The 15,434-nt window shown below is 40.0% G+C and overlaps 2 protein-coding genes across 9 annotated transcripts; one reads left to right on the forward strand and one right to left on the reverse strand.

Annotated features, from left to right (window-relative positions):
* Positions 1–860: 860 nt before the first annotated feature.
* Positions 861–10,601, reverse strand: ss18 (SS18 subunit of BAF chromatin remodeling complex). Of its 7 annotated transcripts, XM_029524822.1 has the most exons (11): positions 10,426–10,601; positions 9,866–9,942; positions 9,686–9,770; positions 8,627–8,783; positions 8,026–8,256; positions 7,655–7,825; positions 7,259–7,336; positions 5,494–5,616; positions 3,740–3,870; positions 3,229–3,291; positions 2,334–2,470 (listed from the first exon to the last, which is right to left on the reverse strand). In XM_029524822.1, the coding sequence occupies exons 1-10, from the start codon at positions 10,492–10,494 to the stop codon at positions 3,274–3,276; spliced, it is 1,140 nt and encodes a 379-aa protein (XP_029380682.1). In that variant the 5' UTR covers positions 10,495–10,601; the 3' UTR covers positions 2,334–2,470; positions 3,229–3,273. The 7 variants fall into 7 exon arrangements, 6 of the variants coding, with proteins under 6 accessions (XP_029380681.1, XP_029380684.1, XP_029380685.1 ...); XM_029524821.1 differs by lacking the exon at positions 3,229–3,291 and having other exon boundaries at positions 861–2,470; XR_003841934.1 differs by having other exon boundaries at positions 3,229–3,870.
* Positions 10,602–11,226: 625 nt separating this feature from the next.
* Positions 11,227–14,606, forward strand: psma8 (proteasome 20S subunit alpha 8). Of its 2 annotated transcripts, none has more exons than XM_029524833.1 (7): positions 11,227–11,444; positions 12,510–12,522; positions 12,858–12,982; positions 13,170–13,292; positions 13,407–13,526; positions 13,985–14,047; positions 14,135–14,606. In XM_029524833.1, exons 1-7 carry the CDS (start codon positions 11,343–11,345, stop codon positions 14,228–14,230), a joined length of 642 nt encoding a protein of 213 aa, XP_029380693.1. In that variant the 5' UTR covers positions 11,227–11,342; the 3' UTR covers positions 14,231–14,606. The 2 variants fall into 2 exon arrangements, with proteins under 2 accessions (XP_029380693.1, XP_029380691.1); XM_029524831.1 differs by having other exon boundaries at positions 11,229–11,444; positions 12,510–12,636.
* Positions 14,607–15,434: the final 828 nt, after the last annotated feature.

Consider the following 15,434-nt stretch of genomic DNA (forward strand, 5'->3'; position numbering starts at 1 on the left):
AACCTTACATAGGAGGTAAAAGTCTCCTTGCCACCTTTTCATCCTCCCCAAACGGCCCCAGACACAGTCACAGGAGGAGTGACTTTGTCCGACCCCAATACCGTCTGCGAGAGCACAGCTGAGGGCAGCAGCTGCCAGGGAGGACTGGTGGGGGAGCGCCCAAAACGCCAGCTCTGCCAAGCAAAGGGGCCAGGGGGAGCCCCAGTGGCAGCTGGGAAGGGTGGGGCGGCCAGCTGTGGAGCAGCAGGATGTTGGGGTGACGAGGAGATGCCACTAAACCCGAACAGTATACGCAAATGTACACATATGCATGCACACATAAAACATAAGCACAGACAGAAAGTTTGCAATCACTTCATGTCTTCAAACACTTCTGTTGCATTCACTCACATCTACACACACACAAAATACTAATCGTTGGCACCAAGGCAACCAAAACAGTCTGTGGCCCTCTTAACACCAGCTCCGCTCTCCCATCATGTGCTTTGGCCACACATCTGGCGTACCATCTGTATCACTCCCCCCAATGTGACAGGTAGTCCCTCTCCCTCTCTGGAGGGAGCAGAGGGGGAAAGAGGGACAAGGAAGGTAATTTTGGGTGTAAATGTGCTCTGGACCTCTCTGGATGCATCTGGACAAAGCAGACATGCTGCTGAGCAGAGCAGGGTCATTATCAGTTGGAAACTGACTACCAGATAGCAGATGAAGACAAAACAATTATATCATACTGTCATATTGTGACAGCACCAATAGGGCACATCTTGTTTGTGCTGTCGTCAGGACAGATGATTTTGGGATTTTTGTGTTAACTGCATCTGAATGCAATGCCAAACGCCACAAACAAGACAAGTCCAAATATATTAAAGCTTCTTCCAATTTATTATAATGTACAGTTATACATTGCCATGACACAAATGTGACCACCACTTGGATGGGGTGCAGAATGCAAAATATAAAAACAGCCATATATAAACAATACAAGAGGACATGGTATTCCTCTTCTTTATGCTGCTGTACATATGGGATCAATAAAGTATGCACCATAAAACAGATATCAAGCCAGTGATATAAAACTGCACAACCAGTTGTTACTGCGAGATTAGGGAATCCATTTCAGAACATTATTTTCACATCTTATGTTACATATTTGACAGTAACAATCTTTATTATTCACACACAACACTATTTGAATGACATCAACTTAGACATTTAGTCAAAGGGGAGAAGAGATTCCAGCACTGTCAAGACTAACAAAAACTACTTGTCAGAAATATTTATTATACTGAATTTCATCTGTCCCATTCACTGCTTTGCAGTCAATGGACAAGATTGAGGTGCTTATAGATCCAAAAAAAAAAAAAGAAAGAAAGAAAGAAAGAAAGGGGGAAAAAAAAAAAAACAAACCCAAAAATGGCTCAACAGAGCATTATCTTACAGTTTGCAGTGGCATCTGCTACATATAACTTCTTGGAGCACATGGTGAATGAAAAACAGCCATTACTCTGTCAGGCAAATTATTTGTGATCTAAATTTTGATATACAGTTTTCACCGACTTGAAAAGCACAGCTCAGCACAGAATATAACTGTTACTCGATTTCAGACATTGAACATTCTCTAATCGCAAGTCTGCTTCTTATTAAACAAAGAATTTGAAATTAAAATTCCATGTCACCTAAGTAGCAGATCCAATTTAATAGTTTAATACATTTCAACACAATAAAAGAAATACAAAACAAAATGTGCTGGATGGGATCATCAATACAGATAGAATAAAAAATAAAAATAAAAAAATAAAACACTGACACATACACTTTTTGAAATAAACAACACAGCTTTAGTACTAGTTTCCAATGTCTTATACAAAGTTAGCTTGGTCTAAAAAGCATAAAATATATTTTTACATCATCACATACATCAAGACATATACCATGGCCTAGCGGGAAGTTTGTCTGGTGCATCATTTCATTTCTAAGCCCCCACACTTTACCCTACTGCTGGCATTATTGCTTTGTATGAGCAGGGAGCTGAATTATAGAAACGATGCACCACAGTAGATTGTATCTGTACATTTAGATCATCTCTGATATCCAAAATTTCGTTTTCTTGTTTCACAATCTGCAATGCTGAAGGATAAGGCAGTTCCATTTTTAAGGCATTGCTGCTTTGAGACATAGCGGACCAAAGGGTGACTCGTGGACTTTGACATTATCAAGTCAATGTACATGTTAAACAAAATACATTTTACAGGCAAGGATAAGAGCCGAAAGAGACTGGGGGTTGTATCTTTTTTTTGTTTGTTTTTTGTTTTGAGTGTCGTGTGTTCGTGTCTGAGAGAAATCTCAGTGAGCTGCAACCATCATTAAAGTCTGCTGAGTGGATGACCAGAGGTCAAATCTCAGACAGAGATCAGAGCAGAGCTGTGTGGATTGCTGTGACCATCTCTCATTGCTGGTAATTTCCATACTGGCCCTGTGGAGAGAAATGTGACAGACACATATTACTCACCTTCTCAAAAGCGCAAAGTAAAAGCTTATATTCACAGATCTTAACAGGGTGCAAACAAACATCAGTGGTTTCAACCATATCGTACTGCAAACCATGATTTATGGCTGCGTTTGCTGGTATTGACCAGCAGGTGGCAGCATGGCCTCACAACTTGTGAGCTCTATAGTCTAACTTGATACCTCAGGTTTCAGCAGCAGCAGCATGGCTGAGGACAATATTCCATATCAAATTGTGGACACTAGTTCAAGTGAGACAAATTCAGTGTGAGAACAGTTGTAACTGATGCATATCTAAACAGGGGTCGAAGTATGCGTTTGGCATTAATGAAAAATACAGTGGAAACAAATTTGGAATGATTTGACAGTCTGATATAGATAACATTTCAAATATATTTGAAAGATTTATCATAAGAAAAAAAGCCATCAAAACCAGTGTAGTAAATTGCAGAGATTTCAGACACAGCCAAAGCAGGTAAGCTTTAGGCTGTCTCACTGCAGATCATGCATGCTGTGTTTCTGGACCTCATGACTTACAATTCGACCCCTGGTTAAAAACAAATTAAAAGAGAACAAAAAAAGAAAAAAGCAAAGAGAAAACTTAAGAAAAAAGAAAGATGGAGAAAGATAGAGACAAAAGAGACAGAAGAAACATAACAAATGCAAATTAAGGCTAGGTGGTCAAACGTCTAGATTGGACGTTGAGGTCTTCACAGCAACCATTACCTTTGCTTCTTACAGAGCTAGTCAGGGGTTCAAATCCCCGGGTCTTTATTTCCTCATGTGCCCCTGAATATTCAAAGATAAAGATATCAAAGTGTAGCTGTGGTCCCCACATAAGACCACAGGAAATACAGGGCAACAAATAGATCTCCCTTTAAACACTAGAGCAGTCTGCATCAAGTTTAAGGAAGAATCCTCTTAAAGCCCTCATATTTCAATGGAATGGCATACCACATTAGCCACGACATGTAACTATGACTCAGGTTAACAAGTGAAAGACATTTGTAACATCTACACTCTTTTTGGGAAGAACAGAATTAACCCACAATATGATGACAGCATGCACAACATACTAGCTTTAAACTTAACCTAACTTCACTTCACATTCATCTTTGGTCTCACTGAAAACTAGATAAAATAAACTACTACATCTTGTAATTAACATATTAAGGGACAACTAAGACCGATGTATAGACAAGCCTCTGTGACTGTCCTGTGTGGTGGCGATACTCACCTGGTCATAACCATAAGGGCGTTGCTGCTGGCCTTGCGGGGGTCCAGGTTGAGGAGGGCGATAGCCTCCATACTGTTGTCCCTGGCCCTGAGGATAGTTGGGATACTGTCCTGGGGCACTTTGGGAAGGACCTATAAACATTAAGAGCCAAATGTAAAACTATGCATGCTTAGCAGCCCCGCATAACCCCCCAACCCTGGAAGAAGAAGAAGAAGAAGAAGAAGGAAAAAAAAAAAAAAAAAAAAAAGTACTGAAAATTTTGATCATAACCAACAAAAACTCTGAGCTAAACTGCACCATCACCAAAAGTGTTTTTTTTTTTTTTTTTGTGATCACACCAGGTTGTTTCTTTTGAAACCAGGAAAGTTTTGTCTAAGTGTGGTGGTGAGGGCTGATTAAGAAAATAAAAATAAAATTTTAACACACAAATCTGTTCCAGTTTAAATAAGGAAGGGTCTGCATTTAGTTAAGACAATTGGTACTCAAGCAGGACAATTATTCATCTATGCATGTGATCACCCCCCCAACACAGGTCTTGTCACCTGCTTAGAGAGAGGTGGGACAATTGAACTTTTGAGACAAAGGAACCAAGTGCAAAAATGCCCCAAGTTTTGCTCATTAACCGTCTCCATTTCCTACTTGTTACTCCAAGTACTCTGGGGAATCCCTGTTAGTTTACTATCTCTAATGGGCTGCAATAAAAAAGCTGATGGATGACATAGAGAGGATGTGGATATGCCAGACCCATTTGTTTAGGCTGCCTCCACACTGCCTGACTCAGTAATGAATGAGAATGAGTGAGTCAGGTTGGAGCCAGGCAATGATTCCCTAATGGAAGGAGACATCAAGGAGATTCTGTTGGTCTTCATTAAACAGGCTTCATTAAAATAAGGAGAGGGGGGTGGGGGGTGGAAGAGACATAAAAAAAAAAAAAAAGAAAAAAAAATCATCACTTCATCAGCCCCCATACGCTGCAACTATCTATGCAGGCACTGTGAAGGACCGACCAAAGCCTGACAGGGGCTGAAGTCAAACAGGGCCCACGCAGCATCGTTAGTCGCTCATAATGCCTTAGACTGTTGAGCATAACCTTGTGGGGGTCTGCAGTAGAGCATGTGTGTGTGCCAGATGGATCTCACCTCACAGCCTCTGCTAGCTCATTACTAACATGAGCGCTGGCTCAGACAGAGGGTGAGTGATGGCAACTTACAGTGAATAATGGGATAGTGTGGGGGGGAACCTAAATAGCTGCAAGAGCACCACTTCAATTGCAAAAATGTTTTCTAGACGTTATGGATTTTTATCAATTAATATACAAGCCATGACCTCAAACACCTTAAAGTTAGAAAATAAAAGGACATGGATGGAGTTAATTAAGAAAAATTTGTGTCTCAGACTTTTTTTTTTTTTATTTAAATAGTGAAATGCAAGGAGCAGCCATTGCAGCCATTTGCCAAAGCTCTTTTCCCAGCTCCCCTCAGAACAGTCTTATATCAAACTGAACCACCGGGGAAAATGCTAATGTCATGCCAAACACCATTACTGGTTACATTTCTCTTCTACCAAGCTCTTTAAGGAGGTCCCTCTATTCCTCCCTCTTCATGTGGTCTTTACATGCATTTGGTGCAGTTATAATTCAAAGCAGCAGTAACCACCAATACACTCAGGAGGAATTATTATGCAGCAGTAATAAAGTTAGCCCCTGAGAGTTGATAGTGCCCCCTACAGGAAACATGTGTACCCAGGTAACTCACCATAACCCTGCTGCTGCGGCGGGTAGCCCTGCTGACCTGGGTACTGCTGCTGAGGAGGGTAGCCCTGCTGCTGGGGAGGGCCTTGCTGGTATGCTTCCTGTTGCTGTCCATACTGGGCATTACCTTCAGGGGGCAACAACAGGCGACGTGAGCAACAGGGTGGCACAACAGCAGAACATAAGGGTGGACACTGAATAAAGCTTTTCTATGTCATTACTTAAGAGAAGAACTGTCCATCAGTTGCAGATGATTCTTGCACCTCTAACAGAAACACAACATTGACATAAACAGGCAACAAGAAAGCCACGTAAGTAGAAATGGTATAATAGTATCTGATACTATGTTAACAAATTATACAAAATGTAGCATTGAAACATTCAAGTGAAAGGGATCTTGATTTGCATATCTTAGCAAGCTCTGACTACTTTCATTTCCAGTCAATGCCCAGCAACGCTTCAAGTATTTTATTTATTTATATATATATATATATATATATATATATATATATATATATATATATATATATATATATATATATATATATATATATATATATATATAAAAAACATTAAACAAAAAGTATGTCGGTATCATCGTGAGCATGTGTAACAGACGGAGTTATACAGATCCCTTCTATGATGAGAAATTCACATAAGGCTTTGTGTTGATAAGGTTATGGGCAGCAAACTAATCATTGGCTGAACATGGGAACACACAGCTAAAACAACAAAATTATTAAAAATTATTCAAGTATTACTTAACACATCAAAGGTAGTGTCAGAGAGATACAATGAAATTGATCATACTACTGAAGAGTACAGAGGTGCACAAAATTATGTGAGGTCTTAGTAACAGCAGTGTTTGAGATATTTTTTCCCCCCCCACAAGGGCAGGATTTGCTTCATTTCAAAAAGGAAAACATTTGTGTTTGAAAGGTAAAAAGGAAAATAGTGTAGTCAGTAGAGGGGAAAGCAAAACAAACAACAAAAAGTAAATGTTAATTGGACAAAGAAAGAAAAGGAGTTGTTTTATATGGATCTAATATTTTAGTGTTGCTATGCTGTCAGAATACGCAATAATCACCCTGAAACAGACCAGATGGAGGAAACTGGCAGTTATCCACTGCTAAATTAAGAGGACAGCGCAGTGGTTGCATATTTGTAAAGGAAAAAAAAAAAAAAAAAGTTGGTGATTTAAGTAACTGGCATTGCTCTTCTACAAATCACACAGATCATTTATTTTGTGTACAGAAAAGTTGTATAACACAGATAAAGGCAGTCTGCTTAGCAAACTGGGAAGGACTTGCAGTAACAAGAATACAGTAATTGACTACCTCTCCAAAAACTACCACCTGCCGTAAAGGCATCTCATGTGGCAATCTGAAGGGTGAGCATGGTTATCCTTTGTTCAACTTTGACTATTAAGACTCACACAGGACTCTGTCCCTGACTTTTCTTTCACAGCCACGAGTAGAGCGCCATTGATGACTGGGGAATTTCATCATAAGACTGGGGGCTAACTTATCCACAGACTGAAGCAGCTTACGGAGCATGATGCGCTCGGGTATGTGGACGTTTCCTTAAAAATCGAAAACCAAATACCATTTCTTTTGTTAGAACGCAACGTCACTTAAGATTTCCCAGAAAATAATGAAGAAACTGAAATTTTGCCTTTGTTGCAGTCTCTTTGCATCATTTGTGTTTTAACACAACTCCTGGGTTCATTTTTTGTTGGGTTTCTCCAAGCGACTGGAGGGTTCTCCTACCTTCTGAGGCTCCCTGTCCTGCGTGACTGTACTGGTCCCCATAGTAGTCTTCCTGCCCTGGATACTGCTGAGGGGGTCCTACATACACATACACACAACATACACACAAGTAGATTCAAGGTGTTGTTGGATCGGTTGTGTGAGGGGAAGAGCAGAGAGGATGCAGTCCTTGCTGCTAGTTCTTGTTAGAAAGCTTTCTTTTGGTCAACTTGACTGATTTTATAATTGGAGGCTTTAGGTCACGTCTTTAGCCATCAAGATGTCTGTGGGCTACAGAAGTGGAAATGAAGGAAATTGAGAGGAACAATACTAAGAAATGCAGGAGGGAGGGTTAGGGAGAAGAAAAACCAACACTCACAACTTGCACACTTAACAGACACACTCTGAGGAGTATACCTTGCTGTGGAGGTCTGTATGGTGGCATTGGCCTTTGCCCCATGACATGGTTCCCTTGGTTGACCTGGCCCATCATGCCCATTGGGTTCTGTTGTCCTTGATAGTGCTGTCCACCACCACCAGGAGGCATGTTATACTGCTGGGAGGGAGGCTGCTGGTGCATCATGGGGCCTGCAGCACAACAAGAAAGAGTTAGCTCTCAAACTATAAAAGTATATCCACTAAACTAAACTAAACTATACCCACAAAACCAGTATATGGTTTATCAAAATCACAACACAACATGATGTACAGAAAGCACCAGCAAGGCAGGTAATAAAGCGCTGGAAATCAATACAACAAAATGGAAATGAACAAGTGAGCCATTTTACCTTGATTGGGCTGCATGTTCATGTTTGGCCTAGGCCCATAGTTTCCCATGGGTTGGCCTTGGGTCATGTTCATTTGGCTTTGAGCTGGCATGCCCTGGGAGGAAGGGACGGTGTGATTGTAACCACCCATCGAGCCATGGCTGCTGGGGGGCATATTCATAGAGCCACTGGGCATGTTCGGGGGCTGGTTGGGGCCTGGACCTGGACCTTGCATCGGCATGTGATTTGGCCCTGAAAATAAATAAATAAATACAACAAGCAGCAGAGTTGATTTATGCAGCCCTTATGCAGCCAAGCTCTTTGTTATTTTTAGGACATAATTAAATATTTACATTTGCCATAAAAAACAAACAAACAGGACCAACATAAAAATACACCAGGACAGTTAAAGAGAGCATAAGCACAGTCAAATGGAGTATAAGTCCAAGACCACCAAAGCCGGCAAGTGGGTGACATCATTCTTCAGCAGAGCGACCTCCCTCACAATTCTGTGGTGTTGCTAGGCAACCAAAGTGAGACAGGGACTGAGGGAGAAGCAGGGGAAAGAGAAAAGAAAAAGATGAGGGAGGGATGTTTGGGGAGGGGGGCGGCGATCACTTACCAGGCATCTGTCCATTCATCTGGTTTTGCATGTGTGGGGCCGGAGGGCCACCACTGACCATCCCCTCAGAGGGCATGTTGTGGCCGTGAGGAGGCTGAGGAGGGGGTCCACTTTGGTTCATCCCACCAGGGCCCATTGGCATGTTTTGAGTGGGTGGCTACAGGCGCACAGCACAAACACAAAAACACAGATCAGCTGTCTAGAAACACATCTGAGCCTGTCCTAGTCCAAGGAAAAAACTTCCCTGCCCCCCAAAAAAGAAAGAGAGAGAGAGAGAGAGAGAAAAAAGACTCAATTCATTATCAAAAGAAAACAGAAATTGAAAGAGAAAGTGAACAGTAATGTAGTACAGTGCACACAGATAATCACTGAGTAAAGTACAACTGATTATTTCACAGCTGGTTACCATAAAGGACTACTGAAGGCACTGAAGTCAAGTCAAGAAAACTGAATATAGCACAAAATGAACACATGCATTTATTAATAAAAATATCAGTATCTTAAAAGGAGCTTTACATGGAATAAAACATGAAATGATTGGGTGAGACTTCTAAAAACAACAGCTTTAAAGGTTACACAAAAAAAACAAAAACCTTTTTGTAAACTAGTAAATGAACAAAAATTCTTTTAGCAGAATCTTAATCGTTTGGCATTTTCATCTGAGACTTGCAAGGATAAAAGAGCCCAAATTATTAAGATCTTTACTCTTTTAGTGTGGCTCAAGTGCCAAAAGTTGTAGTCTGTATAAATGTATACTGTAACAAAAAAAAAAAAAAATCTAATCTCAATGTAATAAAATGGTGGACTTGACAATATTGTTAAGATTAATGAAAAAGATAACAAAAAAAACTGCATATGTATCATATAATTTTCTTTTAAACATCTTCAGAAGCCATATTTCTAGGTATTGGTGGCGTATTGGTTCAGGTTGTTCACCTAAACTATTGCCCCAACTGTTCCAATACAAGAGCTCAACATTAAGCACGACATGAGGCTAAGAAGTCACACCGCTATTTACAAATCACACACTAATAAGAACCATCAAGGACCAATACTCACAGCAGGGAGGAGAGACTGCATGTTCTGATTGGAGTCTGCTATCGTGGCAAGGTACACTAAATTTCTGTGCAGCATCTGTTGATACCTGGGCAGGTGGAGTGTCATGAATTGCAGGTTTCAAGTCAGTGGGATCCGTAAATTATCGAGACTTGGAAAAATTATGTAATTTTGATAACTTACTGTGAACACTCTGCGGTTTTGCCTTTACTCTGGAAGTCCATTATACACTGGATTAATTGGTTGTTTTCGTCGAGTAACTGTAGAAGTAAATGGAGAGATTTATCACATGTTTACGTTATGAGTGAAAACAGCTAATTTAAAATGGGTCACACTAAGTCATTTGTCGTGGTTACTTCTGCGCTTTCTGACAATTATTCTGGCATAAATATATATATTTTTTAAGTGGAGGATGGGGGCGTTTTTGTTAAACGAGTGTGCGTTTCTAGCTAACAAAAGACGCGTCTTGTTAGCTAGCTATCCACAGCTAACAAAACCACAGGCCTCCATTCATTTGAAATAAAAATCTACGCTAGTCCGCAAAATCGGCCTAATACCTATCGCCTGCACATGGCGCCCTGACTCCGGAGAGGTTCGTATTCACTGCGCTTTGACCCTGCAGCATTTCTCCCGACCCATTCTCAGCTGGACCTGGATGAGCAATGCTATAGTGATTAGCTCACAGGATAGCAACGGCTGGTACTACAGCCTCCATTCTGCGACGCGCTAAAAAGATGAATTACCTTTTGTATTCCAGCGGGGGTTATATCACCCTTACCGCGCTGCCTGTGAGGTGCAAATGCCACCGACATGGTGATCGTCTACCAAATGAAAATCAACTAGAGCATAAAAGTCTAAAGTAGCTCACACACTTAACAAATCTGGAGAACTCGGATCAAACAGTTCAGAATAGGATGCAATTTTGTAATGCGGCGGTGCAGTTTGTCGGAGAGGGGGGGGAACGGTACAGCACATTCAAAAACAAAATTTATCACTCGTGTTTTTTTCGATCATACGGGGATAGGTTGAACGCAATTTTATTTAATTACTTTAATGCTATCTACTTCACATTTATTAATATAGTTTGAAGCACTTACATTTTGGCTCAATTAAATTACACTTCCACCTATTTTTCATACATTGGAACAGTCCAGCCGTAGTCAGAGAGGCCACGGGAAATGGACTGCTCTATAAAAAGGGGAAACGTTGAGAGCTGTTATATAGATATATATTTATTTAGAAAATATAAACAGCAGTGGAAGTAATTTACGGATATAATAGCTCATGACATTATCTATTTTTTTTAATATAATTTGTGTTTAGAAGTTTCGTCTTATTGGCAACTCATTCCAATTTTTCCAAGCTTTATTAAAATAAGCGAGGACATAAAATTTCCTTTTGAAACGCACATTTTTTTTTTTACATGTAAAATATACATTTTTCATCGTAGTCTATCAAGTATATCTTATTTTTTCTTTGTTCATCCATGATTGTGACTCACAACTTTTCTCGGGTTTTTGGTATTGCCCGAGTTCAGAGGTCATGCGCATGCGCATTTTCCAACACAAGCCAGCATCCTGCTGAACCGTTTGATGCTAACTAGCTGAATCATTTTGGTTGGTTTCCCATTTTCCTGTGACTGTTCGTGCATTGCACTGCAATGGCGGCAAGATACGACAGAGCTATTACCGTCTTTTCTCCTGACGGACATCTTTTCCAAGTGGAGTATGCACAAGAAGCAGTAAAGAAGGGCTCCACGGCGGTAAGTCTTAAAATGAAGCTGAGGCTAAAGCTAACGTTCCGGAGCGGTAGTTAGCCAAGTAGCCAAGCTAGCAAGTAGTAGGCTCTTCTGTTGCTCATAAGGGAAAGAAACTGTTACCATAAAGTGTGATACTCAAGTGTAGTAATTCTGAATATGGCGTCAAACTGCCGGGTTTCAACTACCCCGCGAACTACATAAAATATTAACCAGGTTCTTGAATTGATGAGAGCAAATTACGATTAGCGAGCATTTTGTCGCTGTGTCACTCTCACAATAGTTTCAGTTTCACTGTGTGATAATTTCATAAAGAGGACACCGCAAACACTTTTCATATTCACCTGGGTTAAAGAGGTTGTGGTTTGATAAAACTATCAAAGTATAATATAATATAAGCATTAAAGACAAAGACCTACGATGATGTTTAATGTTGGCTTACATGAGGCAAAGCAAGTACAGTGCACTAAAGTCAAAGCTAGCGCTGATCACTAACTTAAAGTATATGTTCTCTAAATCACTGTAAATGCATTCATGTCTGATACAGATGACTTATTCCGAGCTAAGCGTAATTCATTAGCTTTTATAGGAAATTCCCATAGAATTTATTCACACTAATCTGTTAAACCTAAAAAAAAAACAATGTACCAGTTATATAATAACGTGGAGGTTTTTTAAAGAAACGTCGATTTAATCAGCTAACTATAACGAGTCTGTTCGACGTACACGAGAACAACCAAAGCCCGCTTTAAAACATGTTAACACTCAAGGAGTAGTATTGTAAGAAGTGAGAAACAGAACTTCTAACACCTTTCAGTCGCACTGATTGATTATAGATCGATTGAAAGGTGTTAATAAGATCCCCGTAGAAGTCAATGTTGAGGTATTTTGCATTCTTCAAGTGGAAAAAAGAAATCAAATATGAAGTTAAAATGCCTTTTACTAGTTATCCTGTGACCTCCTTTTTGAAACAGTGTTGCAGTTTGTTGGGTTAGTCTTGTACATTTTCTCCTGCTACTCATTGTAATATCAGTAAGGAGAGAAATAAATTCTGATTTGTCTTCTTTGCAGGTGGGAATTAGAGGTAAAGACATTGTTGTCCTTGGTGTGGAAAAGAAATCTGTAGCGAAGTTGCAGGAGGAAAGGACTGTCCGCAAGATATGTGCCCTGGATGAGCATGTCTGCATGGCATTTGCAGGTATTCCAAACAATACAGTCAATAACTCACTCATGCTTGCATCATGTAGCAGCGTAGGAGACCAGCAGCTAATACAGTGTTGTCACAGTTCAGTTTGTTGTGATATAGCACCCATTTGTCACAAACAGTAATAGTATCAGATAGCAGTACTTTAAAACTATAATTTCATGTTGTCTTCTTTGAACGTTGTTCACTATTTGACTTCTTTCAATGCCTTTAAGGTTTGACAGCAGATGCCCGTATCGTGATAAACCGAGCTCGGGTTGAGTGTCAGAGCCACAGACTAACTGTTGAGGACCCAGTCACAGTGGAATACATCACACGCTACATAGCTACACTGAAACAGGTATTTATTCTTTATATTTTATTTCATTTTATGTTTACTATTAATTTGCTAAAAGGTATATATTTAATTTTGCATTAAATGGGCAAGAACAACAGTTTCAGCTCTTGTGCTTTATTTTGCGTGTCAACAAATATATTTGGAACAAAGATTCAGTTGAACGTTAGGCTGTATATTGGTCATATTGTAGCGCTACACTCAAAGCAATGGACGCCGGCCATTTGGCATCTCAGCGTTAATTGTGGGCTTTGACTATGATGGAACTCCAAGGCTGTATCAGACAGACCCATCAGGAACCTATCATGCCTGGAAGGTCAGTGACTTTGTCTTTGAACATTAGTTTGTTACCCTATACAGCACATGTCATATTACCATGACAGTCATCATTTACTGATGTAATGTTTTTGATTATTCTTGAAAAAATTAGGCAAATGCAATTGGCCGCAGTGCAAAAACTGTGAGGGAATTCTTGGAGAAGAATTACACAGATGAAGCCATTGCTGGGGACAATGAGGCAATCAAGTTGGCTATCAAAGCTTTGCTTGAGGTAAGGTAATATGGTGTAGGTATATTTGTAAGATTATGCATCTATACTGAAGCAGAACTATTGCTTAGCTGTCTTAAAATAGGATTACCCAAATGTGATATACATATGTTCTGAATGCATTTTTATGCAGAGCATGTCACAAATAGACAGGATGTAAATGTTTTAAAAATAAAAAAAAATAGCTGCGGAAATTGTCACATTGGATTTTAAACCAACCTGGAGTTTATCAAAGAGCACCACCTGCTGACACATTTGAACTATAAGTTGCCATCATAGTTGCACTCAATGGAAAAGGACCTTTCTAAAATCAGACTTATTTTGTTGTTTTTATTTGCACTTTAAATACTGCAAAAGCATTCTTCACATCCTCTTAACTTGGACCTGAGTTGGAGGCTACAGTAGACAACTGATGGTGATTTTCAGGGATTTGTAACATTGAAGCTCTTATTTTGTCACAGGTCGTCCAGTCAGGAGGAAAGAACATTGAACTTGCTGTCATCAGACGGAACCAGCCTCTGAAGGTGATTTGCTGCAAATGATATGTTTCTTATTTTGCTTTCTGCCACTTTGTATAAACACTAACAGTTGATTATCTTGGCTGTTTGCAGATTTTGGAATCAAAGGAAATTGAAACACTGGTGGCTGAGATTGAGAAGGAGAAGGAGGAAGAAGCAGAAAAAAAGAAACAGAAAAAATCCACCTGAGCAGTTAATTCAGATGTTTTCATTTATTGCACTTGGTTTGCAAATATTAGGATGTTTTGGAAGGCTTACTCATGTATTTCATTGTATAGAGCTGAATCACACCCTGAGATCTGCTGATGTCCACACATTTGATACTGCATCAGTTGCAAAAAATAACTAGTTCGAGAACTCCGGCTATTGAGTTGGTGAATATGTAAAACACATCCATGAATCTCAAGTTTAAGGATGATCTCTCAAACTTCGCTTGCAGGATGTTTTTATATCATTCACCAAACAGCTCTGTCAGTGATGGACCTCAAAGTTTGAAATAACCATTTGTAACATTCAAAACCACAATGAAACTAAATGCCCAATAAAAGCTGATTTGTTTATAGCATTTATTAATATTATTCATATAGGTAGTAGTAATGCATCCAAATAATAATTGTCACTACTAGTAATGCACTAACTGGTTTCCACAAGATGAGAGTAGTGGGACTTATTGATAATCCTACTGCAAAGCAAGTAGCGTGATAAAGATAACCAGAGTTTAAAACACCACTGGAGGCAGTGTGGCTATAAAAGGCAATGTTTTTCATTTATCAGCATTCTGTCGTGCAGACCTGGAAATTGGGAAGGGTAGCTCAGATTGCTTTATAAAGTGCTCACCTCTCCCTCTGTCATTTAAAACAAATTAGCAATGAGCGAATGAAGTGTCTAATGGTGGCCCAACGAGACCCCTTTTTTGCCTCTTCTTTTTATTTCACCCTAAATTCGCTTATCAAGCAACCACTGCTCTGAATTCTCAATGACACAATTATGGCCGGCGGTGTGGTAGGGCTGCTTAATGGGATCCTGGCCTCAGACCCCAGTGGGAACTTTCAGTGACTTTAATCTGGAGCCCTTTGAAAAGTTGTGCCGTGCTGTGCTGAAGAGCCCCGGGGGGTTCCCTCTGACTCTCACCAAAGACATAATGGTGAATGGTAAAGTCCTTCATTTAGAGTCATCTCCCCAAGCCAGGATTTCCTGAGTGGGTGCCCTGGCTGCCTTGAATAGAGCAATTGCACGTTGTCTGCAATTTGTCTTGTTTGTGAGTCTTACAGGTTGGTGTTTTGGGCTGATGTCAGAGAATCAATTAAGCCTCTTAATATTACTTTTGATACATGATGTCATTAAATCCTAGGGGGGGGGATGTAAGATGGGGTTTATGTGGCTCACTCCCTTT

The sequence above is a fragment of the Echeneis naucrates genome, chromosome 17, assembly GCF_900963305.1.
Source record: "Echeneis naucrates chromosome 17, fEcheNa1.1, whole genome shotgun sequence".
NCBI classification, from domain to species: domain Eukaryota; kingdom Metazoa; phylum Chordata; class Actinopteri; order Carangiformes; family Echeneidae; genus Echeneis; species Echeneis naucrates.

Bases quoted from the DNA above. Each gene is read 5' to 3' on its own strand.
- psma8 (XM_029524831.1), top strand. From the start codon at position 11,343: ATGGCGGCAAGATACGACAGAGCTATTACCGTCTTTTCTCCTGACGGA. The intron at 12,637-12,857 runs GTATTCCAAACA...AATGCCTTTAAG, and splicing joins TGTCTGCATGGCATTTGCAG to GTTTGACAGCAGATGCCCGT. The intron at 13,293-13,406 runs GTCAGTGACTTT...TGAAAAAATTAG, and splicing joins GAACCTATCATGCCTGGAAG to GCAAATGCAATTGGCCGCAG.
- ss18 (XM_029524820.1), bottom strand. From the start codon at position 10,494: ATGTCGGTGGCATTTGCACCTCACAGGCAGCGCGGTAAGGGTGATATA. The intron at 9,943-10,425 runs GTAATTCATCTT...TTACTTCTACAG, and splicing joins CCCCCGCTGGAATACAAAAG to TTACTCGACGAAAACAACCA. The intron at 9,771-9,865 runs GTAAGTTATCAA...CCACCTGCCCAG, and splicing joins AAAACCGCAGAGTGTTCACA to GTATCAACAGATGCTGCACA.